Below are 21,670 nucleotides of genomic sequence, written 5' to 3' on the forward strand. Positions count from 1 at the left end.
ATAATTCCATTTCTATTCCTATGGTTATACGAAATAGGCAGAGTGAAAATATTTGTAGTATCTCTTTTTCTGTCAGCATATATTTTATATCTTTAAAGAAACTAAATGTAATCACTTTAATTACTTTAATTATGTGCCACGTATAGAGAATGGAGTCACAAATTCAGAAAAAAAAAAACACTAATTATACTATTAATAATTAAAAATGTCAATAGTTCAACGAATTAATAATTAAAAAAAATCAATTTTTGTTATACAGGATCCATATAATCATATGCATCATATATAGAAAAAAAAAAAGATTTTTGGTCGAATATCTATAATTTTCGGTCTAATTCGCATCTTGCATAAGAAATTGAATAAAGAAATGCAGAGACCGTGCCCGTCTTTGAGTATCTATCATATTATAAAAATGTTGTAAACATTCAAATAATCTAGTGGTGATGGAGGGCATGACGAATCTGAGCATAATGACAGCTATATCCATACACATTGATTAAGTGACTTGTTACCCTCTTTAAATCTATATGTTATTCATAGATTTATCCATGTATCTATATAATTTTTAATATGGATGTCGGATAGTATTCAAGTAGGAGCCAGAGTTTTTGTCAAGTCACTTGACTCAAGTGTAAAACATGCACTAATTTTCTTATAACTACGTACGGCTAAAGAATAAAGATCCATATACAGAGTAGCTTAACACACATAATAAACACATTAATTCTTCTTATTTTTGGTACATTGATTTAAGTGTTGCAGAGCCAAGAACAGAGTAGCTGATGCAAGGAACACACCAATATATATATATGGTACGAATACTTACAAACAAACAAGACAATATTACTCTTTATATATATCTCGTTAGTTTCATATCCTGAAATTCAACAGATGCGATGTTCCATCAAGACCTTTCTTAAAGTATCCTTCTGAGTATGCTCTTAAGGTTGTGTCTCTGTATTTTGGAGGGTTTTCTTCAGACAGAAGCTCTTTCATCGGTCCATAAACTGTTGAGTTCTCACGTATACTTGAGCTGAAAAAGCTTGCTACTGATATCCTTGGGCCTCGTGTATTCGCAAGCACCCTATGCTCCACACTTATAAACTTATCGTTTGTTATCAGCTGCAAAATCAAACCCCAATATACATTAGCAAAAAACACAATTAATTTTAAGGGAATCTATTTTTTTCTTTTCAGATTGTTGCTTTACCTGCAAGAAATCTCCAATATTGACAACGAGAGCTCCCGGAAGAGGAGAGACATCGACCCAAGAGTCTTGATGAAGAATCTGAAGACCACCGATATCGTCTTGAAGAAGAACCGTGAGGAAAGAGTTGTCTGAGTGTTTACTTATTCCTAAAGTTAGGTCAGGTTGTGGACAAGGTGGGTAATAATGACAGATCATAAGCAAACTCTTCAAGCAATCCATGCTCTTAAGGATCTCAGATTTCAAACCTAGTGCTTCAGAGAGAAGTTCAAAGAGCAAATCGCCTAAACTCAGCACATGCTTTGTGTATTCAATCATAGCATCCCTGAGACAGTTCAATACTTTTCGAAATTAATCACTCTCCCTTTAAGAAAATGAATTATTTCTTGACTATTCAATCACGCTATTAGTTGAAGTTAAAGATCAATTTCTTCTTGACTGTGTCCGGTTAAACAAAAAAGTTAGTATGTTTCCGTTACCTGCAAGTCTCTGGGAGCTCCTCAGGCGTAGGAGGATCAGGAGCCATGTAACTAGAGATAGAATCTCTCCAAGTAAGAGAAGGTGAGGAACTGTACAGATCAAAGTTACTGCTATATGTAAATTTGTTCTTGGTGAAATCACGCGAGTAATATGATTTCTTGACCTCATGATCTTCTTCCTCGTGAAACCTACGAACAGCATCTTTAATCTCTTCAAGAACGTCCAAAGGAACACCATGGTTAATCACCTGGAAGAATCCCCAATTCTCCACCGCATATTTGACTTTCTCCACGACGGCTTCACGCGACGCTTTGTCGACGCCGATGCTTGCAAAGTCGAGGGTAGGGATCGCTAGGTCTGAAACAGAGACAGATGGTTTCTTGTTGGGTAAGGTATCTTTAGGGATGTGGAAAATTCGAGGGATTTCGGTGATTTTAGCGTCGATGAGCCCTTTTACACCTTCTTTTGTCTCGTCAAAAGCTTTGCGCTCAGTGTAAGGATCGATTCCGATAGAGTGATTAGCCATTTTACTGTTTCTTACTTCCTTCTAAGGAAAAAAAGCAATATTAAGATTAAAAAGGACGATTGAGAATAAGACAGTAGGAGTTGCGGATTCTGACCGGAACTAATGAATGATCATCAGTGAAGATTCGATAGATATTATTTACATTGATGTTGTCTGATTGTCTCTTTCTCTCTTTCTCACATTGACTTTATTAGTTGTCGTAGTTGAATTTATCTTCGCCACTTTTTGTTTTTATTAAGGACTGATTAGTGTTAATTACGCGTACATCCCTTGATTCTACGTTAATTACCGAAATTTGAGTGCTGAAAATCGAGGAGAGAATTTTGAGCGTCTTTTTTTGACTACTTTTACATCACATCAAAAGATGGATTTATTTGTTTATGTAATAGAGTAGCTTAACATACACAAATATACATTTATACACTCAGACACACGCTTCTTTTTTTCTTACTTTTGGTACACTGGTTTAATTATTGCAGAGCCAGAAATAGTGTAACTGTTCATATCCTGAGAGTAGACAGATGCGATGTTCCATCGAGACCTTTCTCAAATAATCCTTTTGAGTACTCTATTATGGTTGTGTCTCTGTACTTCGGAGGGTTTACTTCTGACACAAGCTCTTTCATCGGTCCATAAACTGTTGAGTTCTCACGTACACTTGAGCTGAAAAAGCTAGCTACTGAAATCCTTGGTCCTTGTCTACTGGCAAGAACTCTATGCTCCACACTTACAAACTTATCGTTCGTTATAAGCTGCACCAATATCAAACCCAACGTAATCATATAAACAAATTAAAAGACTCTTAATTCTAAGGTATTTGTTATTAGAATAAACAAAATTCTTATTTTCACCTGCAAGAAATCTCCGATGTTGATAACAAGAGCTCCGGGATGGGGAGAGACATCGACCCAAGAGTCTTGATGAAGGATTTGAAGACCACCAATGTTGTCTTGAAGAAGCACCGTGAGGAAGGAGTTGTCTGAGTGTTTACTTATCCCTAAAGTTAGGTCAGGTTGTGGACAAGGTGGGTAATAGTGACAGATCATAAGCAAAGTTTTCAGGCAATCCATACACTTGAGGGTCTCAGATTTCAAACCTAGTGCTTCAGAGAGAAGCTCAAAGAGCAAACCACCTAAACTCAGCACATGCTTTGAGTATTCGAACATAGCATCCCTGAGTCAATAAACAATGTTAGAATTTAGTGACTTAAGGAACTCATGAGTTACTTAGTCTGCTCTCGTTACCTGCAAGTCTCAGGGAGCTCTTCAGGAGCCGGAGGATCTGGAGCTATGTAACATTCGATAGAATCTCTCCAGTTGACAGACGACGAAGAACTGTATAAATCGAAATTACTGTTGTAGAAAAACTTCTTCTTGGCGGCATCACGTGAGAAGTATAATTTCTTGACTTCAGGATCATCCTCGTGAAACCTACGAACTGCATCTTTAATCTCTTCAAGAACGTTTAAAGGAACACCATGATTGACCACTTGGAAGAATCCCCAAGTCTCCGCTGCGGATCTGACTTTCTCTACGACGGCCTCTCGTGACGTTTTGTCCACGTGGACGCTTGCAAAATCGATGATAGGGATCTCTAGGTCTGAAATAGAGACAGAGGGTTTCTTGTCAGTTAAGGCATCTTGAGGGTGGTGGAAGATACGAGGGATTTGGGTTATTTTAGCGTCTACGATCCCTTTGACACCTTCTTTTGTCTCGTCAAAAGCTTTGCGCTCGATGTAACAATCGAACTCAATCGAGTTTTTGGTCACCATGGTACGTTCTTCCGGTCTTCCCAAGGCTGCTACAAATGCGAAGAAACAGCGAAATGAAGATAAAAAAGGAAAGATTGAGGATGAACGGTAGAGTTTGGTTTTTGGTGTGTAGGAGGACCGATTTGATTATGTCCGTTTTTTAGTGGTCCCGATTTCTGACTGTATACAACTGTTGTCTTTTCTTGTCTCTCATACTCACTTACTTGTTCTAGTTGAACTTATCTTCTACGCTTTTTGTTTTCATTAAGCACTCGTTACTTAAAATTATGCATATAGTCCTGGATTTGAATACTGAAATTGATGAGGAGAGGATCTTGAGTGTTTTCGATTCCACATCTACCCAAAAAAAAAATGGATTTTATCATGTAACTCAAGATGGCAACTCATGTCTATCTATATGTTATCATGTATCAAATTTTTCTTAACCAATGGACCATATTATTAAATAAAACAAAAAGAAAAGTTCCTCAACTATTATTTTTCCTGTTTTGTTTGCAAGTTGCAACCAATGCAAATTAGATACACATATCGCAATGATGGCAACTGATTACCATCTTAAAGACATAAAATATGAACACAAATAAAGAGAAGGTGAAGAACTGTACAAATCAAAATTACTACTGTACGCAAATTTGTTCTTGGTGAAATCAAGCGAGTAATATGATTTCTTGACCTCATGATCTTCTTCCTCGTGAAACATACGAACTGCATCTTTAATCTCTTCAAGAACGTCTAAAGGAACACCATGGTTAATCACCTGGAAGAATCCCCAATTATCCACCGCATATTTGACTTTCTCTACCACGGCTTCACGTGAGGATTTGTCCACGCCGATGCTTGCAAAGTCGATGGTAGGGATCGTTAGGTCTGAAACAGAGACAGAAGGTTTCTTGTCGGGTAAGGTATCTTTAGGGATGTGGAAAATTCGAGGGATCTCGGTGATTTTAGCGTCGATGAGGCCTTTTACACCTTCTTTAGTCTCATCGAAAGCTTTGCGCTCACACACTATTTCTATTTTCTTTCTTAATTTTGGTACATTGGTTTAATTATTTGCAAAGCCAGAAACAGAGGAACTGATCCAAAGAAAGTGGTAAAAAAAATATTGTTGACGCTTTTAATTTTCATATCCTAAAAAAAGAGAGATGCGATGTTCATCGAGACCTTTCTCAATGAATCCTTTTGAGTACTCTGTTATTGTTATGTCTCTGTACTTTGGAGGGTTTTCTTCAGACACAAGCTCTTTCATTGGTCGATAAACTGTTGAGTTCCCACGTACACTTGAGCTGAAAAAGCTAGCTACTGAAATCCTTGGTCCTTGTCTATTTGCAAGAACTCTATGCTCCACACTTACAAACTTATCGTTCGTTATTAGCTGCATCAATATCAAACCGATATAAACAAATCAAAAGATTCTTAATTCTAAAGTATTTGTTATAAAAATATATAATAAAATTCCTATTGTACCTGCAAGAAATCTCCGATGTTGATAACAAGAGCTCCGGGAAGGGGAGAGACATCGACCCAAGAGTCTTGATGAAGGATTTGAAGACCGCCGATGTTGTCTTGAAGAAGAAACGTGAGGAAGGAGTTGTCTGAGTGTTTACTTATCCCTAAAGTTAGGTCAGGTTGTAGACAAGGTGGATAATAATGGCAGATCATAAGCAACGTCTTCAAGCAATCCATGCCCTTAAGAGTCTCAGATTTTAAACCTAGTGCTTCTGAGAGAAGCTCAAAGAGCAAACCACCTAAACTCAGCACATGCTTTGAGTATTCGAACATAGCATCCCTGAGTCAATAAACAATGTTAGATATCAATTACTTTAAGGAATCATGAGTTCTCGTCAACTCAAAACCAATTAACATCTAATTTGTCTAGCTAGCACTAAATTTATATGGTGGCCGGGTGATTAGGGTTTTGGTTCAAGATCCTTCTGTTTTTAAAAGAAATAAAAAGAAGTTAATTAGTTAGTCTGTTCTTGTTACCTGCAAGTATCTGGGAGCTCCTCAGGAGCCGGAGGATCTGGAGCTACGTAACAAGAGATAGAATCTCTCCAGTTAACAGACGACGAAGAACTGTATAGATCGAAATTACTGTTGTAGTAGAACTTGTTCTTGGTAGCATCACGTGAGAAGTACAATTTCTTGACCTCAGGATCATCCTCGTGAAATCTACGAACAGCATCTTTAATCTCTCTAAGAACGTTCAAGGGAACACCATGATTGACCACTTGGAAGAATCCCCAATTCTCGGCTGCGGATCTGACTTTCTCTACGACGGCTTCTCGTGATGTTGTGTCCACGTGGACGCTTGCAAAGTCGATGATAGGGATCTCTAGGTCTGAAAGAGAGACAGAGGGTTTCTTTTCGGTTAAGGCATCTTGAGGGTGGTGGAAGATACGAGGGATTTGGGTTATTCTAGCTTCTACGATCCCTTTGACACCTTCTTTTGTCTCGTCAAAAGCTTTGCGCTCGATGTAACGATTGAACTCAATCGAGTTTTTGGTCACCATGGTACGTTCTTCCGGTCTTCTCAAGGCTTCTACAAATGCGAAGAAACAGCGAAATGAAGATAAAAAAGGAAGGATTGAGGATGAACGGTAGAGTTTGGTTTTTGGTGTGTAGGAGTAGGACCGATTTAATTATGTCCGTTTTTAGTGGTCCCGATTTCTGACTATATACAACTGTTGTCTTGTCTTGTCTCTCATACTCACTTACTTGTTCTAGTTAACCTTATCTTCTACGCTTTTTGTTTACATTAAGCACTCGTTACTTAAAATTATGCATATAGTCCTGGATTTGAATACTGAAATTGATGAGGAGAGGATCTTGAGTGTTTTCGATTCCACATCTACCAAAAAAAAAAATGGATTTTATCATGTAACTCAAGATGGCAACTCATGTTTATCTATATGTTATCATGTATCAATTTTCTTAACCAATTGACCATATTATTAAATAAAACAAAAAGAAAAGTTCCTCAACTATATATTATTTTTCCTGTTTTGTTTGCAAGTTGCAACCAATGCAAATTAGATACACATATCGCAATGATGGCAACTGATTACCATCTTAAAGACATAAAATATGAACACAAATGCATAATGAGAATACTTAGCTGAATACTACTAAGTGTTTGTTACTCAATTGCTAGTCACAACAATAGAGTAAAACATGGTAATTTGTGATAACATTAAAAAAATTTGACTGCATTGATAAGTCAATAACTTCAATTTGGTTTGCCCTCCTCCTTTTGATGGCTAAAATTATGCAGAGAAACTAATGTTACACAAGTGAAAAATCAAAGAGAGGATCTAAAATTCCTCTGAAACGAACAATGGCAGCTCTGAATCTATACCAGAACTGAAAAAATGCCAGCTTGAATCATGGAAAGCTGCAAAGTAATCATCTGACACCGTCTCAATCGCAAACTCGGTTGTGATTCTTTTTGCAGCTACGATTCGTTTGGTGGCAGAGATGACTTCTGAGTCAAACGAAACTTGCTCCTCATACATCTGAAAGCTGTTCCCAAACAATGCGATTCTAGACAACCGATCCGTTCTCCAATTTGCTTCCAATAGGTTGCTGTATAGATTAGCCTCACAGTGTGGCATAAAGAAAAGAGTAGGCTTTAAAGCTTCCCTTCGAGCTTGCTCATTCACTGATAAGACAGTGCATCCCAAAGATTCCAGGAAACTAGATTCAGTTGCAGAGAGAACTGGATCAAATACTTCAATGTTATCACCAACCCAATCAAACTCTCTCATCATCAAGATTGCAATGCTCAGCTGAAACCTCGGAGACTCGTATGACTCTATGCTGCCTATACCGTACATCACGATCTGCAGCTGTGTTTTATTGCCTAACACGAGTCGAAACTGGTCCGAAACCTCAGGAGACTTGAGCTGCTCCAAGAATGCTGTGTAAAACTTGGAGCTCTCGACTTTGTGCATCGAGATGTCCATCTTTTGCTTTAGTCTTGCTTGCCTCTGTGGATCAACTTCAAGATCATCTGATTCCCATGGTTGTTGTTGCTCATCTTCTTGAAGCTTAGGTTTCGGTTTTATTCTTCTTCCTTGTCTTCCTTTACTAGGTAAGACCACTGTCCACTCACCGTCACTTATTTCCATTGAATCTTGGTTCTTATCTAATTATTATAACTCATTTACAAGCACTACACAGTTCCCCAAAAATTAGGGTTTTCTACTCAATGCAACGATTCCATAAACTGGTTCCGCTACCTAAAACATCAACAAACAAAGTCTTCGATTCACATAAACCTAATTAATCAATCAATCAATCAATTCGATTGATTCTGATCTATCTACTTTGGAGATCGATAAAGAAACTTACGATTAGAGACGAAAACACAGGAGGGGGAGATCGAAGAAGCACGCTTGCAATTGCAAATACAGAGGAACCAGATAACGCTTGGAATATGACGGCGAACGAGTGGACTCAGTTAGACATTAATTGTGCTTTTGAGTTCAGAGTCCCTACCGAGTTCCGCGACGAGATATGGAAACAGATGGATGATTTGGAACACATGTATTGAGCTAGAAAAAAATATAATGGGCCTAGATATAGCCCAATAAAAGGCTGTTTAAAAATTTCGTTTTTAATTGACGTGTCATATCATCAGCTAGATGCCGTCAGATTGATCTTTAAACAAACAATCCAACGGCTCATGGATTAACGTTTATATGTGGATAAAGTACAATAGTATATCCAGATAAAATGTTTAGATGTACACGTGTCAGTCAAACAGACCAAGTAGACGGTGATGATGATGAAGATCTAAAAAAATATCTAGCTTTAACTTGTCCACGTAAGCAGTAAACTCAGAGCCGATATTGCACTTTTTTCACTTTTTCCAAAACAGGGCCAAAAAAAAAAAAAAAAAAAAAATCGATTTTTCTAAATTTCCCAAAAGAATTTGGAAAAAAACTAGGCTATACGAATTTTCCGGTCTTCTTCTCCGATCTCTGATCCGAAAATTTCTACAACATGTTGTTGTAGTTTGAGCTTCAAGATGACTTGATTGATTTTGGAATCCGTAATTAAAGAAGAGAGAGTGTGAAAAATGGGGAAGGAAGTTAGGATGAGCGATTACGGTGACGACGACGGAGAAGACGATGAACACGATAAGGTTCCGGAATGGGAGATTGGATTACCGGAAGGAGATGATTTGACTCCGTTGTCTCAATCTCTAGTCCCGTCGATTCTGGCGTTAGCTTTTAGTATAATCCCAGAACGGAGCCGTACGATTCACGACGTCGACCGTGCGTCGCGAGTCACGATCTCTTCGTTGCGGAGCAGCAGCAGTGGGAATGGTTACTCGGCAGCGACGGAGGAGGTCGTAGTAGTAGTAGATCGAGTTGGATCGAGTAGTCATGGATCTGATCCGAAGAAACAGAGGAGATCAGACGGAGGAGGCGGTGAGGCTGCTGCGGTTGATTCCATGGCGGAGGAGGAAGGTGATTCAGGGACTGAGAAGACATTGAAACGACCGCGTTTAGTTTGGACTCCTCAGCTTCACAAGAGATTCGTTGACGTTGTTGATCACTTGGGGATTAAATCCGCGGTTCCGAAGACGATTATGCAGCTGATGAACGTTGAAGGGCTTAGCCGTGAAAACGTCGCGTCTCATTTGCAAAAGTATAGGCTTTACTTAAAACGGATTCAAGGTTTGACGACGGAGGATGGTCCGTATTCGTCTGATCAGCTCTTCTCTTCGACGCCGGTGCCTCCACAGAGCTTTCAAGACGGCGGAGGAAGTAACGTAGCTACCGGGAAATTAGGAGTTCCTTCGATGATCCCGATGCCAGTTTATGGGAATCACGTTGGTATGATGCAAGGACAATATCATCAGTATCGTGACCATGGAAATGAATCAAACCAGTATATGATGCAGCAGCAGAATAGGTTTGGAACCATGGTTACCTCTCCTTCTGTTGGTGGTGGTGGTGACGTGAATGACAAGTAATTAGGTAAGTTTGTTTTCGTACTGTTTCTTTTTTTAAGTAAAGTTGGAATTTTTACACCATTTGAGGACTGTGTTATATAACCTCTGTTTATAATGGCTATTGTGCCCTTGTTCCTTAATTTGATGATTAAATCCTAATTTCAAAGGTTGTTTCTCGAGGATTACGTTACAAAACAGATTTGATGTATAACACACTCTTCAGAGTGGAACTTTGTAATCTAGTTCACGAGCTGACACTGAATGTAACCTAGATTTGGTGTGAGCTTCTGGTTAAGAGATCATAGACAGATCTGTATCTAGAAATAGTCATTAGCCGTCTTCAGATTCGTATTCTTTGATGTTTGTTCCTATATAGTAAGCAAGTGACGCCGAAGCTAATAGGGATAGAACTAGAGATCCATTGATTCCTCAGAATACCGGATAACTAGGTTTTGAGAGTTTTCCTCTCAGGGCTTTCACAAAAACTCTTGGATTTGTGAATACTCTTCACAATGGTTTATCAAAACCTCTTTAAATCTTTAGATTAATCAATTCATCAATAACTAAATACAATATGAGGTCTAAGAAGGCTATATATAATAGAAAACATAAAAACCCTCAAACAGAGAATATTCTAGAATAATTATAAATATAAATTAAAAAGATAATAATATTAGATATTTGGATAGTTTCCAAATATCTTGCTGCATCAGCAAGTATTATATCTATGACTTTTGATATTCGTCCATAAGGTGATAGTGTATGGTCAAAATCCTTAGGTAGATGGATTATGTATTAATTAAGTTAACTCATCTTAGCAAGTTCTTGATCTTAATTGATTCTTCGTTACAGGTTCTTGGCTTCTGGTTTCTTTTCTGCTTCGCTACGTCCTCGTGAATTTTAGTTTCTCACACATGTCCTCATTGCATTTGTATAGTAAATGATTCGAGAAAAATAGCGTTGAAGCCTGGGGTTATTGGAGAATGAAGCCTTCTATGAGTGAATTAGTTTCACTGTTTCCATTCTTATGAGGTAGATAAAGCATTCTTTGCTTATCATCACTTGTAGTCTTGTTAAATCCAAGATATCCCATCATGTTTGTTCGTTTTGTTAATTGTTATCTGTCTTTGGATAATGAAGATAGCATCAGACAAGACCCTCATGTTTCCTCACTATGACAAGTACCTCTTTGATTTATCGTTTCTTATATTAAAATAGTTTTTCTCCTTCTTAAAGAAAAATATCTTTTGATTGCGTTGGAGGGTCAGGGTCAGTGGCCACACGCCAATAAACTCCAAGTCCTATAACCATAAGGAAGAAAGTGACATTTCAACAATAAGCTAATGTTTTGTGTTTTTTTCTCTCTCTCTCTTTGGCCACAATGGGTTAGAAGTAGTGTCAGCTATATAATTTTCATATTTGGATGTAAATTAAAAAAATCTGTTAAGATATATATATATATAAATCTGCATTATAGATGAGAGAATCCATAGAATATTTCTGTGACCAATATGGAGTCTCCGTTAGAAGATCACTTTTCGATTTCACTCAATGGATGTTTGTGTTTCATTCAATGGATGTTTGTGTTCACACCATATTCTAACATTATGTTATGACTTTTATTTATGTGGGTCACTCGTGTTCTTCTTTCAAAGCGTCACGAATCTTTAATTGGTTCAGTGCATAGATTCCTTCTATTAAGAATCCAAGTTGATTGATAGAATCTCCACCGATACACTGCTTCGTCTGACATATATGTTTCTTCAATGGAGAGGCGTTTTAGCCATTTGTTCTCAGTAATAGATATGGTGAAATCACTATGTACGCGTAATTACCACAGTTTCCTAACGGAAGTTTACTAACGCAAGTTGTATGAAGAGCGTAACCCAGAAAAGTGCTCTCCAAATGCAGAAACTGATCTTATTTATAGAAGAGTGTCTTTATAGAACTGCAGAAAAAAAAAAACTACACTTAAAAAGTTAAAATAAAATACAACTTTTTTTGGTGTAGTTTTTATTTCATAATACTAAACAAATCTCTTCTGCTTTAATCTTGACTTCGAACAGAGACTACATGGAATTCTTTCAAGGAATTGACAAAGTCTTCTAATGATGAGCTCCACGAGGAACCTCCACTTCTAACAGAGGCTTCAAGCTTCTCTTTCAAGTCAATGGCTCTCTTCCTCATTTCTGCTCCTTCTTCATCCACAATCAACCTCTCTACAGCTCTCTCCACAGCTCCTTTATCCAGCTCACCCTCTAATTGAACCCCAATTCTCCAAACTCTCTCTAAGTACCTCGCATTGACTTTCTGATCGCCTGTATAAGGCCTACAGATCATTGGAACTCCTTCCCCGATGCTCTCTAGCGTCGAGTTCCATCCACAGTGACTCCAAAACCCTCCTACTGCAGGATGTCTGAGAACTTCCATCTGTGGTGCCCATTTCACAATGTAACCCCTTTCTGAAACCAACCTACTGAATTCCTCTGGTAATGACTCTATCCATTCCGAGGCAGGAATAGAACCCGGTCGGATCACCCATAAGAAAGGTTGGTTGCTATTACTTAAACCCCAAGCCATCTCCAAAACGTCTTTGGTTTCCATTAGAGCCAAGCTTCCCAAGCTTATGTAAATCACTGAGCCTAGTTTCTTCTTGTTCAACCACTCAATGCAACTCCTGTCCTCTTCTAGCAAACTAGAAGGCGCTGAAGCTGCAATGTGAAGTGGTCCTACAGGATACACTGGAACTTGTAGCTCTCGTTGTAACCATTCCAAAGATGATCTCTCTAGACAGCTTGTCGAGTTGATGATAACAGCGGAAGCTGTCCGAATGTTGACAGTCTCATTGTAAACCTTGAGTACACTCTCTAATGGTCCAAATGCTGAAGTTGGTAGGTCCTTGTACCTTAAAGGATCCAACCCTGGAAATACCTTGTCTGACACTTCAGGATCTACCAAAGTAAACAGCATGCATTTAGATTGGTTTGTCTGAATGGGATTTGTGGATCTAAAAAAATCTTAAGTACCTTTCATGTCGATCAAGAACGACTCTGCGTTGACGCTAGCCAAAACAGAGCGACAGACAAACGCAGTAGCACTTGTCGTGCTGAAGAGGACACTGGGAAGTTGAAACTCCATAACTGCAGCTTGAGAGAAGTACATGTACTCATCGTAGACGACACAAGCAATATCATTACCTTGTTCCTCCAGTAGTTGACCTATACATTGCTTGAAGCTTCCCTCACAGATTTGATTGAGCTTGACCAAAAACATGTATGGTCCTAGGTTTTTGAGATCAGACTCAGTTAAGCTACCCGGGATGGTGAGGAAATGGAAATTAGAGAAGTCTTTGGAAGAGCTAACTCGGTTAAACTGTGTGAGAACAACAGTGATTGAGAATCCCTTGGAGTAAAGAGCTTTCCCAAGTTGCATAATCGGAGTTACATGACCTTGAGCTGGGACAGGAACCAACACTATCCTTCTCTTCACTCGTACTTCTTCCATAGTTTATCTCTTTTGTCCCCTCTCTCTCTCTCTCTCTCTCTCTCTCTCTCTCTCTCTCTCTCTCTCTCTCTCTCTCTCTCTCTCTCTTTTTCTTTTTCAACGTTTATGAATGGAAAAAATTTTCAAAGAGACATAAGGATGCTTCAATGCTTTAAACCAGATCTGATGTGATCTAATATAGACACGTGAGATATGTATTAACCGTTACATTGGTCTCATCGCCAACTTGTTTTTCTCCCTAAGTGGAATATTTTTGAGGTTGGGGAAAGCTCTCAGCATTGTGTGAAAGGAGAACCAAAAGAACAAGCACGTGAAATTAACAAAATGGACAAAGAACCCCGAAGATAGAAATGACAAAATTGGTCACCATCTTCTTCTCTATGGATCAATACTAGATATTATTATAGGCGAACTGCCCCATTTAAGTCTTCCTTTTTGTCATTTTCTATATTAATTTTATGTTTTGTTTTTGGACCATTTTCTAAGGAAGTCTATCTCTATCCTTTTCTTTCTTTATGTCACCTCTTTCTGGATAGTTCTGTTGTGTTATTTTTAGCATAGAACATGTCTGAATATAGAAAAGCTGCCGGCCAACGGGCCAAGTTATAGACGGCCGGCAAAAGACAGAGAATTATGTAATTTTGTAGTTTAATTTGACCAAAAGGATCATCTATCCAATTTGACTATACCGAGCAAAGCACTCTAACGGAACCGTGATCTTCTAGTTCAGCGACGGCCGAGTAGCCGTACGTAAAACTGTAAAAGGGTAGTGATCATAGCTGAATATGGATATACAACGCATGAGTTAGCATCTGTTTAATAGCATTATTAGCTTTCATTCTAAAAAGTATGTACAAAGGCCAGATATGTCCAGGACACAGTGTCGGGTTGGTGACCATCAAAACAGATACCAGATTGGAGTCAGTTACGTTGATCTGATTGGTATGGTGAAAAAACTGAACTGAAGTAACTTATAAGGGTTTCTAGTGATTGAATTTGGTCGCAGAAACTGTAATGCATAAGCACAAGGTCTTATCTCTTATTTTGTTTTCAGAGTGTAACTCAAAACAATGCTTCAAATATTACACTGAAAAAATATTACACAATGAATATCTTCTGATACACTTTTGACTTTGGACAGGGACTATATCATCTTCACGGCGTCGTCAAGGAATTGACAAAGTCATCTAATGAGCTGCATGACGAACCTCCACTTCTAGCAGAGGCTTCGAGCTTCTCTTTCAAGTCAAAGGCTCTCTTTCTCATTTCTGCCCCTTCGTCATCCACTGTCAACCTCTTCACAGAGCTCTCCACAGTTCCTTTATCCAGTTCTCCCTCCAATAGAACCCCGATTCTCCAAACACTCTCAACGTACCTCGCGTTAACTCTCTGATCGCCGGTAAAAGGCTTACAGATCATCGGAACTCCTTCCCCGATGCTCTCTAGTGTCGAGTTCCATCCACAGTGACTCCAAAAACCTCCTACTGCAGGATGTCTGAGAACTTCTATCTGTGGTGCCCATTTCACAATGTAACCCCTTTCTGAAACCAACTTATTGAATTCCTCTGGTAAGGATTCTGTCCATTCCGAGCCGGGAACAGAACCTGGTCGGATCACCCATAAGAAAGGTTGATTGCTGTTACTCAATCCCCAAGTCATCTCCAACATGTCTTTGGTTTGCAATAGAGCCAAGCTTCCCAAGCTTATGTAAATCACTGAGCTTGGTTTCTGCTTGTCCAACCATTCAATGCAGCTCCTGTCCTCTTCTAGTAAACTAGAAGACGCTGACGCTGCAATGTGAAGTGGGCCAATAGGATACACTGGAACTTGTAGTTTTCGTTGCAACTGTGCCAAAGACGAGCTCTCTAGACAGCTTGCTGAGTTGATGATAACAGCAGAAGATGTTTGAATGTTTACAGCATTACAGTAGAGCTTGATAATACTCTCTAATGGCCCAAATGCTGAAGTTGGCAAGTCCTTGTACCTTAGAGGATCCAACCCTGGAAACACTTGCTCTTGCGTTTCAGGATCTGCAGAGAACAGCATTTGGATTGGGTTATCTAACTAAATGGCCTCTTGAATTGAGATGAATAGCTCGAATCTTGAGTACCTTTCATGTCGAGCAAGAAGGACTCTGCATTGACTTTAGACAAAACAGAGCGACAGACAAAGGCAGCGTGCTGAAGACGACACTAGGAATTTGAAACGCCATAGCTGCAGCTTGGGAAAAGTACATGTACTCATCGTAGACGATACAAGCAATATCATCATCACCTTGTTTCTGCAATAGTTGACTTAAACAGTGCTTGAAGCTTTCCTCGCAGACTTGATTGATTTTGAGCATAAACGGGAGTGCTCCAAGGCTTTTGAGATCAGAGTCAGTTAAGCTATCTGGGATGGTGAGGAAATGAAAATCAGAGAAGTCTTTGGAAGAGCTAACTCGATTATACTGTGTCTGAACAACAGTTATGGAGAATCCCTTGGAGTGAAGAGCTTTCCCAAGTTGCATAATCGGAGTTACATGACCTTGAGCTGGAACCGGAACCAACACTATCCTTCTCTTCTTCACTTGATTTTCCTCCTTTTTTTTTTATCTGTCTCGATTTAGCACTGGAAGAAGCTCAAAGAGATGCAGATGCTCTCTTTAGATCTGATCTGACCTGTTCTTTGGTCTCACATATTTTATGTTTATCTCTAAATGGAATATTCAGATTTGATGATTTTTGGTAATAAAATAGACAAAAAGACAGAAAAATTCAGATTCAAAGTCAGAAGTAATCAAAGTTTCATTTTGTCTTTGTCTAATACGTAATCTCATCCTTTCCTTTCTAGATATATACTAACAAATAAATAAAAAACAACTGGCTACAATTGTGAATTTGACAAGACAAACCTCATAATAAAAGTTAAATGTGATTCCCTTGTTCGGCTAAATTTTGATGCTCCAAGCCTCCAACACTTAACCTCGAGGTGCATGTGTCCTAGTTTACCATCCATTGCCGTTCGTACTACCGCTCTATGATTAGCAACCTCACCTGTTACCACATCATCTCCACATTCAAAAGTTATGTATTGCATTTACCGCTTTAAGCTTCTCATGCGGTTCTGTTCCTCTTTTGAGTTTCCAGAACCACCTTTTGAGTCTCCAATGGTTGAGATTTTGCAATATCGCTCGGTGTAAAGAATCCATCCCCTTTCGTGTAAAATGCAAACTCAGCAAAGAGATGCAACCATTCATCTGGCATGCCCCACAACTCTGGTCCTTCACCACATAGCATTCTTTCCGATCATTATCATCAGACAGCCATTCAGGTAATTCACCTTTGTACCATTCATCTATTGCCTCATTATCCACTCATGAGACTCTTTCGCTTCTTTGTTACCTTCCACCATAAATGCACATCATCTCTAGAGGCATCATTATGCTTAACACACGTCTCAAAAGTGGGTAGAGAATAATCTGATGGATTCACCGCCTCCAATGTAATGAACAACTTGGGGAACCAACGAGGCAACAATCAGTACTGTATATAAATTGCTCACAGACTCAAACTTGTAGTCAGTACCATTCTGAAAATTGTAACAAGAAAGACCAAGTCTGCTACAGAGGCCAATGTCATCAAAAGTTCTCCAATATTCAGGCTTTAAGTTCTTTCCATCCAAAACAGAACCTTCGAAATCAGAATCATGTGAGATACATATTTTATCACTGTTGTCATGTAACTCCTTGGATTGCTTTCGCACCTCATCACAGAATCAAGCAAACTCAGGATTATCGATATTTGCTAGACCTTATGTGGGCGACGCTTCATTCCCAATTTCATCGTCCTCGATTCCTTTCATATCCCCAAATTTGTTAGTTCGTCACTCCCTAATCTCAGTTTTGATGATCATAACCAAAATGAGGATTAGGATCAAACAGTTTCTACCCAGCTGCTGCCTAGAAACCTTCTAAACCTCTTCCTCTTAATCATCTTCTTCGTTCTGGCAACACTTTCCCAGTTACCAGCATTGGCATACAAACTGGACAGAAGCAAGCCGTTCCCTGAGTTCTCAGGTTCGAGCTCTGCTAAGTGCTTTGCTGCAATCCTTGCAAGCTCCATGTTCCCGTGATTTCTACACGCACCTAACAAAGCACCCCACACAAACAAATCCGGCTCCATTTGCATAGCCTTGATCATCTCATAGGCCTCAACAAGCTTCCCTGATCGGCCGATAAGATCCACCATACAAGCATAGTGCTCCAATCTCGGGTCGATCCTGTACTTGTTTTGCATTAAATGGAACATTTTTTTCCCAAGATCAGTTAAACCCGCGTGGCTGCAGGCGGTGAGGATGGCCGTGAATGTTAAATGGTCTAGTTTCTCTCCCGTGGCTTCCATCTGATTAAATAGCTCAACTGCTTTGTCAGAAAGTCCGTGATTTGCGTAGCAGAAGATCATCGAGTTGAAAGTAACAGTTGTCTTCTTTGACGTATTGTGAAACAAAATCATTGCTTCTGATATGTTACCACATTTGCCATACATATCGAGCAAAGCACTTCTAACGAAACCGTGATCTTCTAGTCCAGTAACTACCGAGTAGCCATGAATCTCCTTCCCGTGCTTCATATTTACAAGCAGGCAAAATTGTTGTGATCGTAGCTGAGTTTGGATACACCCCATGAGTTAACATCTGTTTAAAAGCATCAAAAGCTTTCTCATTCTGAAAATTATGTACAAGGCCTGATATAATAGAAGTCCAGGACACAACGTCGGGCTTGTGACCATCTAAACACATCATCTCAAGAATCTCAGATAGTTGTTCTTCACTACCCATATGCGCAAATCCTGAAAGTAGAGCATTCCAAGTGATAATATCAGGTTTTATTCCTACTCGTTTCATATCTTTCACCAAGTTCAACGCTTTATCTGATTGGCTGTTGTTAGCATAACCAGAGATCATAGCATTAAACACAACCAAATCTTGTTCACCCAAATCATCAAACACCTTCCTCGCATTCTCTACATCACAAAACTTCGAATACATATCAATAAGAGAGCTAACTATAAAAGCATCAGATTCAAACGAACACTTCAGCACAAGACAATGTATCATCTTCCCAAACCCTTGATCAAGCAGATTGCGACTAGCTTTAAGAAGACTTGGAACAATGAAAGCGTCAAGTTTTACACCTTCTGTATTCATATCTCTGAATAAATCCAAAGCCTCCTGATAAAACCCATGTCGAGCACAAGCGCCAATCATGACAACCCATCCACTAATGTCTCTCTTGGGTATTTCATCAAACACCTTCCGAGCATCTGCTACTTTCCCACATTCAACATAAAAAGTCACAAGCTTAGCTGCGATTCTCGTCAACCGAAAAATCCCAGATGTCACCAGATGAGCATGAAGCACTCTTCCTCCAGAAAGCATTCGATCTCGACCGTTGTTTTCGATTAGTTCAACATAAGAACCGATCGACAATAATCGAAAAGATCGAGGAATTACGGATAACTTGTTCATGGATGAATGAGAATCAAAGCTTCAAAATTTATCAAAAACCGCATTATTTGATGGTACATTACAGTGAGGGAAGTATGAAAAAGCTCCCAATTTTGTCGGACAAAGAACGAAGAAGAAGTAAGAACAGAGTTAACGATTATACCAGATTAAACGGTACGAATCGGAATAACCGGAAATTGGAAAAGCGGTTAAACAATAACCGGATTTGATTGTCCAGAAAAGGGTGAATTCGATCGAATGAAGCAGAGAGAAATTATGTATGCAGCAGCAACATCTTCGATTCTGTCTCCAACACCACAAAGTTTCTTCCTTTCTCATCATCTTCCTCCAATTTCATTCCTTTATCGGTTAAATTTTCTGGGTTTTCCTGTAACAAAGTGCTGCTATGGTGGTGGAGACATTGGTCTCTCTTCGTTTTATAAACGACGGAGTGGTGGTATTCAAAGACGGAGAAGTCGAATCATCGTCCCTAGAGCTAGAGTCTCTCCATACGAGATTCTTGGTGTGTCTCAATCAGCGACTCCTCAAGATATAAAGAGGGCTTACCGTAAACTTGCTCTCAAGTATCACCCAGATGTTAATAAAGAGGTAAAATTTACGGAACTATGTATGGCTGCTTAGATGTTATTGTATGTAGAATCAAATTCTTGAAATTGGAACTATGTATGGATGTTTCAATGCGTACACGTTTGTCCTTATATATACAAATTCATGGAATTGGGACTTTGTATGGTGCTTTCATGTGTATGTGTGTCTTTTGAAGTTTTTTTTTTTTTTTTTGGTAAAAGGTACCTACTTGAAGTTAGTTGATGGAGTTAAATTACTTAGTCTTTATCCTTTGTGGAAGAAGAGTGTAGTTCATCCTCTGGGTGTTTTTGGTGTTATAGGCAAATGCGCAAGAGAAGTTTTTGAAAATAAAGCATGCATACACTACCCTGATAAACTCTGACTCACGGCGGAAGTATGGACCAGAGAGTAGTCGTGCTTCATACTCGACGGGTCAAACAAGTCGTAAAAGCAACAGTCAAGTCGAGGAAGATTTCTATGGACTTGGTAAAACCCTAACCCCCTGAAAGCACCATATATTTATAACTGAATCACGATCATATCAGGGTCCGTTTGTGTAATATGGGAAACTGACTCTTTGAAGCCTAATGCTAAACTTTGAACACCATGTAGAAGCATTGACAAAGGGTTTCGAACACCAATGCTAAATAGGGCTTGTGAAAATGTTCACAGTGTTTGATAACTTAATGTGAATGCTAGGTTTCTTTTAGTGACTGTATTTAGAAGTGTGGTCGGTGCGCTCTCTAATGTGTTGTCATCTTTTGGGGGGTTAGGTTGATTGAGGTCAGTGTGATCTTATGCACAACACACTTTATTATGCAGGTGAATTCGTGAGGGACGTTCAAATAACAGTCGGTAGAGTCAACCTGTGAAATCTATCTTCTTTCTGTCATTAGATTGGTTTTTTCATGTCTAAAGATTTTAAGCACAGAACATTGCGTAATTGTCGTTAGTCACTCATTTAGAGGCTCACATTTTGTGGTGACAGGGGATTTCTTCAAAGATCTTCAAGAAGAGTATAATAATTGGGAAGCTAGTGCATCCTCACAAGGAAAACCAAAAAGTCTTTGGGAAGAACTAGGGGTAAGCCCGATAATATCAAAATGAGTCCTTGATGTGTGTCAAATATGAGCTTACACTTGAAATTGTCATGAATTAATCTGCTTGTTTTTTCAGTAGACTTTGTTACTTAAAACTTCAATAGACTTTTTGGTAGTGAGGGTCAATCCAAAAAATCCATAGAACAAACAGAGTCTATACTAACCTGTTTCTCTGATTTGGTTTTCGTTATTTCTATATGGTAATGACTAAACTGAGAATGTTTTTTGCTGGGAACTTTGTTCTTCCATCAAGGAATTTACAGAATCGGTTCTGATTATTAAGATACTAAAACCATTTTTAGCTCATTTTGATTCTCATGTTTGGTTATCTTCTCTTAGGAAATTGGGGAAGAGTTTGTGGAGTTTCTTGAGAAAGAACTTAACATAACCGACGAAGACAATGAAGGATCAAGCAAAAACGGACAAAAATTTGATTTTGAAGAAGGCTCCTCCACGGAGAAATCGTCAGGGAACAATAATAGCACAAAGAACAGTATAGAAGACAATATTGATGAGATCGAAGCAACTCTTGCTCAATTGAAGAAAGATCTTGGCTTGCAATAATCCCAAATAGTTTTCTTAGTTGGGTTGATACTCTGATGTTTCTTTCTATCAGTGAAATATTTTAATCCTACATGTTGTAGCAAAGTATATTTCTTAGTATATATTTTTTGAAAGCAAGTATTGTATATCTCATAGCATATTATTTCATGAATGCAAATTATTTCATTCATGCACATTATTACGGTTTGGTATAGAAGCTCATGCCTTTGTCGCCATCTCTTGCGTAGGACCTCCTCCTGGAAACAACATTGCCTGCGGCCATCTTGGACTCGATTCATGATCCACATGTTTTCAGTATTCGATCTTGGAGTCAATTTGTTAGCTTAGTAATGCGGTCCAATATATGCCTAAAATTCATGGTTTTATGGTTGATTGATTACTCAACTCTTGTGATAAAATTTGACTTTAATGATGGTAAACATAGCCAAAATTTAATTGAAACAAACCAACACAACATTGCCACAATCGTGAATCTCCGGGC

At 38.8% G+C, this 21,670-nt stretch overlaps 6 protein-coding genes and 4 pseudogenes across 13 annotated transcripts; 2 read left to right on the forward strand and 8 right to left on the reverse strand.

The window, feature by feature from the left end:
• Positions 1-695: 695 nt before the first annotated feature.
• On the reverse strand, positions 696-2,418 carry LOC104726540 (1-aminocyclopropane-1-carboxylate oxidase homolog 11). Its single transcript, XM_019231426.2, has 3 exons — positions 1,687-2,418; positions 1,211-1,532; positions 696-1,122 (listed from the first exon to the last, which is right to left on the reverse strand). The coding sequence occupies exons 1-3, from the start codon at positions 2,211-2,213 to the stop codon at positions 871-873; spliced, it is 1,101 nt and encodes a 366-aa protein (XP_019086971.2). The 5' UTR covers positions 2,214-2,418; the 3' UTR covers positions 696-870.
• Positions 2,419-2,565: 147 nt separating this feature from the next.
• On the reverse strand, positions 2,566-4,229 carry LOC104726541 (1-aminocyclopropane-1-carboxylate oxidase homolog 12). Of its 2 annotated transcripts, XM_010445414.2 has the most exons (4): positions 3,458-4,092; positions 3,310-3,386; positions 3,065-3,210; positions 2,566-2,965 (listed from the first exon to the last, which is right to left on the reverse strand). In XM_010445414.2, exons 1-4 carry the CDS (start codon positions 3,982-3,984, stop codon positions 2,714-2,716), a joined length of 1,002 nt encoding a protein of 333 aa, XP_010443716.1. In that variant the 5' UTR covers positions 3,985-4,092; the 3' UTR covers positions 2,566-2,713. The 2 variants fall into 2 exon arrangements, with proteins under 2 accessions (XP_010443716.1, XP_010443715.1); XM_010445413.2 differs by having other exon boundaries at positions 3,065-3,386; positions 3,458-4,229.
• Positions 4,230-4,957: 728 nt separating this feature from the next.
• LOC104726542 (1-aminocyclopropane-1-carboxylate oxidase homolog 12-like) lies at positions 4,958-6,615 on the reverse strand (annotated as a pseudogene). The gene is made up of 3 exons (XR_015570411.1): positions 5,968-6,615; positions 5,449-5,770; positions 4,958-5,356 (listed from the first exon to the last, which is right to left on the reverse strand). The product of XR_015570411.1 is annotated as a 1-aminocyclopropane-1-carboxylate oxidase homolog 12-like (transcript).
• A 547-nt stretch (positions 6,616-7,162) lies between these two features.
• LOC104726543 (protein SENSITIVITY TO RED LIGHT REDUCED 1) lies at positions 7,163-8,534 on the reverse strand. Of its 2 annotated transcripts, none has more exons than XM_010445415.3 (2): positions 8,335-8,534; positions 7,163-8,222 (listed from the first exon to the last, which is right to left on the reverse strand). In XM_010445415.3, exon 2 carries the CDS (start codon positions 8,109-8,111, stop codon positions 7,296-7,298), a length of 816 nt encoding a protein of 271 aa, XP_010443717.1. In that variant the 5' UTR covers positions 8,112-8,222; positions 8,335-8,534; the 3' UTR covers positions 7,163-7,295. The 2 variants fall into 2 exon arrangements, with proteins under 2 accessions (XP_010443717.1, XP_019087172.1); XM_019231627.2 differs by having other exon boundaries at positions 7,163-8,244; positions 8,335-8,494.
• A 290-nt stretch (positions 8,535-8,824) lies between these two features.
• BOA (Homeodomain-like superfamily protein) lies at positions 8,825-11,187 on the forward strand. 2 transcript variants are annotated; one of them, XM_010445416.3, is made up of 2 exons: positions 8,825-9,971; positions 10,799-11,187. In XM_010445416.3, the coding sequence occupies exon 1, from the start codon at positions 9,065-9,067 to the stop codon at positions 9,965-9,967; it is 903 nt and encodes a 300-aa protein (XP_010443718.2). In that variant the 5' UTR covers positions 8,825-9,064; the 3' UTR covers positions 9,968-9,971; positions 10,799-11,187. The 2 variants fall into 2 exon arrangements, with proteins under 2 accessions (XP_010443718.2, XP_010443719.2); XM_010445417.3 differs by having other exon boundaries at positions 8,834-9,971; positions 10,884-11,187.
• A 665-nt stretch (positions 11,188-11,852) lies between these two features.
• On the reverse strand, positions 11,853-13,776 carry LOC104728995 (UDP-glycosyltransferase 76E1-like). Its single transcript, XM_010447899.2, has 2 exons — positions 12,973-13,776; positions 11,853-12,897 (listed from the first exon to the last, which is right to left on the reverse strand). Exons 1-2 carry the CDS (start codon positions 13,448-13,450, stop codon positions 11,993-11,995), a joined length of 1,383 nt encoding a protein of 460 aa, XP_010446201.2. The 5' UTR covers positions 13,451-13,776; the 3' UTR covers positions 11,853-11,992.
• A 686-nt stretch (positions 13,777-14,462) lies between these two features.
• On the reverse strand, positions 14,463-16,040 carry LOC104726545 (UDP-glycosyltransferase 76E2 pseudogene; annotated as a pseudogene). Its single transcript, XR_015571419.1, has 2 exons — positions 15,561-16,040; positions 14,463-15,480 (listed from the first exon to the last, which is right to left on the reverse strand). The product of XR_015571419.1 is annotated as a UDP-glycosyltransferase 76E2 pseudogene (transcript).
• A 145-nt stretch (positions 16,041-16,185) lies between these two features.
• LOC147935534 (UPF0725 protein At4g29550-like) lies at positions 16,186-16,965 on the reverse strand (annotated as a pseudogene).
• LOC104728996 (pentatricopeptide repeat-containing protein At5g59600 pseudogene) lies at positions 16,186-18,958 on the reverse strand (annotated as a pseudogene). The gene has a single exon (XR_015570410.1). The product of XR_015570410.1 is annotated as a pentatricopeptide repeat-containing protein At5g59600 pseudogene (transcript).
• Positions 18,959-19,092: 134 nt separating this feature from the next.
• On the forward strand, positions 19,093-21,364 carry LOC104726546 (uncharacterized). Of its 2 annotated transcripts, XM_010445419.3 has the most exons (5): positions 19,093-19,546; positions 19,846-20,011; positions 20,348-20,380; positions 20,514-20,608; positions 20,965-21,364. In XM_010445419.3, the coding sequence occupies exons 1-5, from the start codon at positions 19,196-19,198 to the stop codon at positions 21,187-21,189; spliced, it is 870 nt and encodes a 289-aa protein (XP_010443721.1). In that variant the 5' UTR covers positions 19,093-19,195; the 3' UTR covers positions 21,190-21,364. The 2 variants fall into 2 exon arrangements, with proteins under 2 accessions (XP_010443721.1, XP_010443722.1); XM_010445420.3 differs by lacking the exon at positions 20,348-20,380.
• The last annotated feature ends 306 nt before the right edge of the window (positions 21,365-21,670 follow it).

This window comes from Camelina sativa, chromosome 11 (assembly GCF_030686135.1).
Source record: "Camelina sativa cultivar CO46 ecotype springtype chromosome 11, ASM3068613v1".
Classification (NCBI taxonomy): Eukaryota; Viridiplantae; Streptophyta; class Magnoliopsida; order Brassicales; family Brassicaceae; genus Camelina; species Camelina sativa.

What these genes read in the sequence shown, in the direction of transcription:
- LOC104726540 (XM_019231426.2), bottom strand. Translation starts at nt 2,213, where the DNA reads ATGGCTAATCACTCTATCGGAATCGATCCTTACACTGAGCGCAAAGCT. An exon ending in GAGCTCCCAGAGACTTGCAG is followed by an intron (nt 1,533 to 1,686) that starts GTAACGGAAACA and finishes GAACTGTCTCAG; the next exon opens with GGATGCTATGATTGAATACA. An exon ending in ATATTGGAGATTTCTTGCAG is followed by an intron (nt 1,123 to 1,210) that starts GTAAAGCAACAA and finishes TTGATTTTGCAG; the next exon opens with CTGATAACAAACGATAAGTT.
- LOC104726541 (XM_010445413.2), bottom strand. Translation starts at nt 3,984, where the DNA reads ATGGTGACCAAAAACTCGATTGAGTTCGATTGTTACATCGAGCGCAAA. An exon ending in GAGCTCCCTGAGACTTGCAG is followed by an intron (nt 3,387 to 3,457) that starts GTAACGAGAGCA and finishes TTATTGACTCAG; the next exon opens with GGATGCTATGTTCGAATACT. An exon ending in ACATCGGAGATTTCTTGCAG is followed by an intron (nt 2,966 to 3,064) that starts GTGAAAATAAGA and finishes ATATTGGTGCAG; the next exon opens with CTTATAACGAACGATAAGTT.
- LOC104726543 (XM_010445415.3), bottom strand. Translation starts at nt 8,111, where the DNA reads ATGGAAATAAGTGACGGTGAGTGGACAGTGGTCTTACCTAGTAAAGGA.
- BOA (XM_010445416.3), top strand. Translation starts at nt 9,065, where the DNA reads ATGGGGAAGGAAGTTAGGATGAGCGATTACGGTGACGACGACGGAGAA.
- LOC104728995 (XM_010447899.2), bottom strand. Translation starts at nt 13,450, where the DNA reads ATGGAAGAAGTACGAGTGAAGAGAAGGATAGTGTTGGTTCCTGTCCCA. An exon ending in GTTCTTGATCGACATGAAAG is followed by an intron (nt 12,898 to 12,972) that starts GTACTTAAGATT and finishes TTACTTTGGTAG; the next exon opens with ATCCTGAAGTGTCAGACAAG.
- LOC104726546 (XM_010445419.3), top strand. Translation starts at nt 19,196, where the DNA reads ATGAAGCAGAGAGAAATTATGTATGCAGCAGCAACATCTTCGATTCTG. An exon ending in GGAAGATTTCTATGGACTTG is followed by an intron (nt 20,012 to 20,347) that starts GTAAAACCCTAA and finishes TTTATTATGCAG; the next exon opens with GTGAATTCGTGAGGGACGTT. An exon ending in GTCTTTGGGAAGAACTAGGG is followed by an intron (nt 20,609 to 20,964) that starts GTAAGCCCGATA and finishes ATCTTCTCTTAG; the next exon opens with GAAATTGGGGAAGAGTTTGT.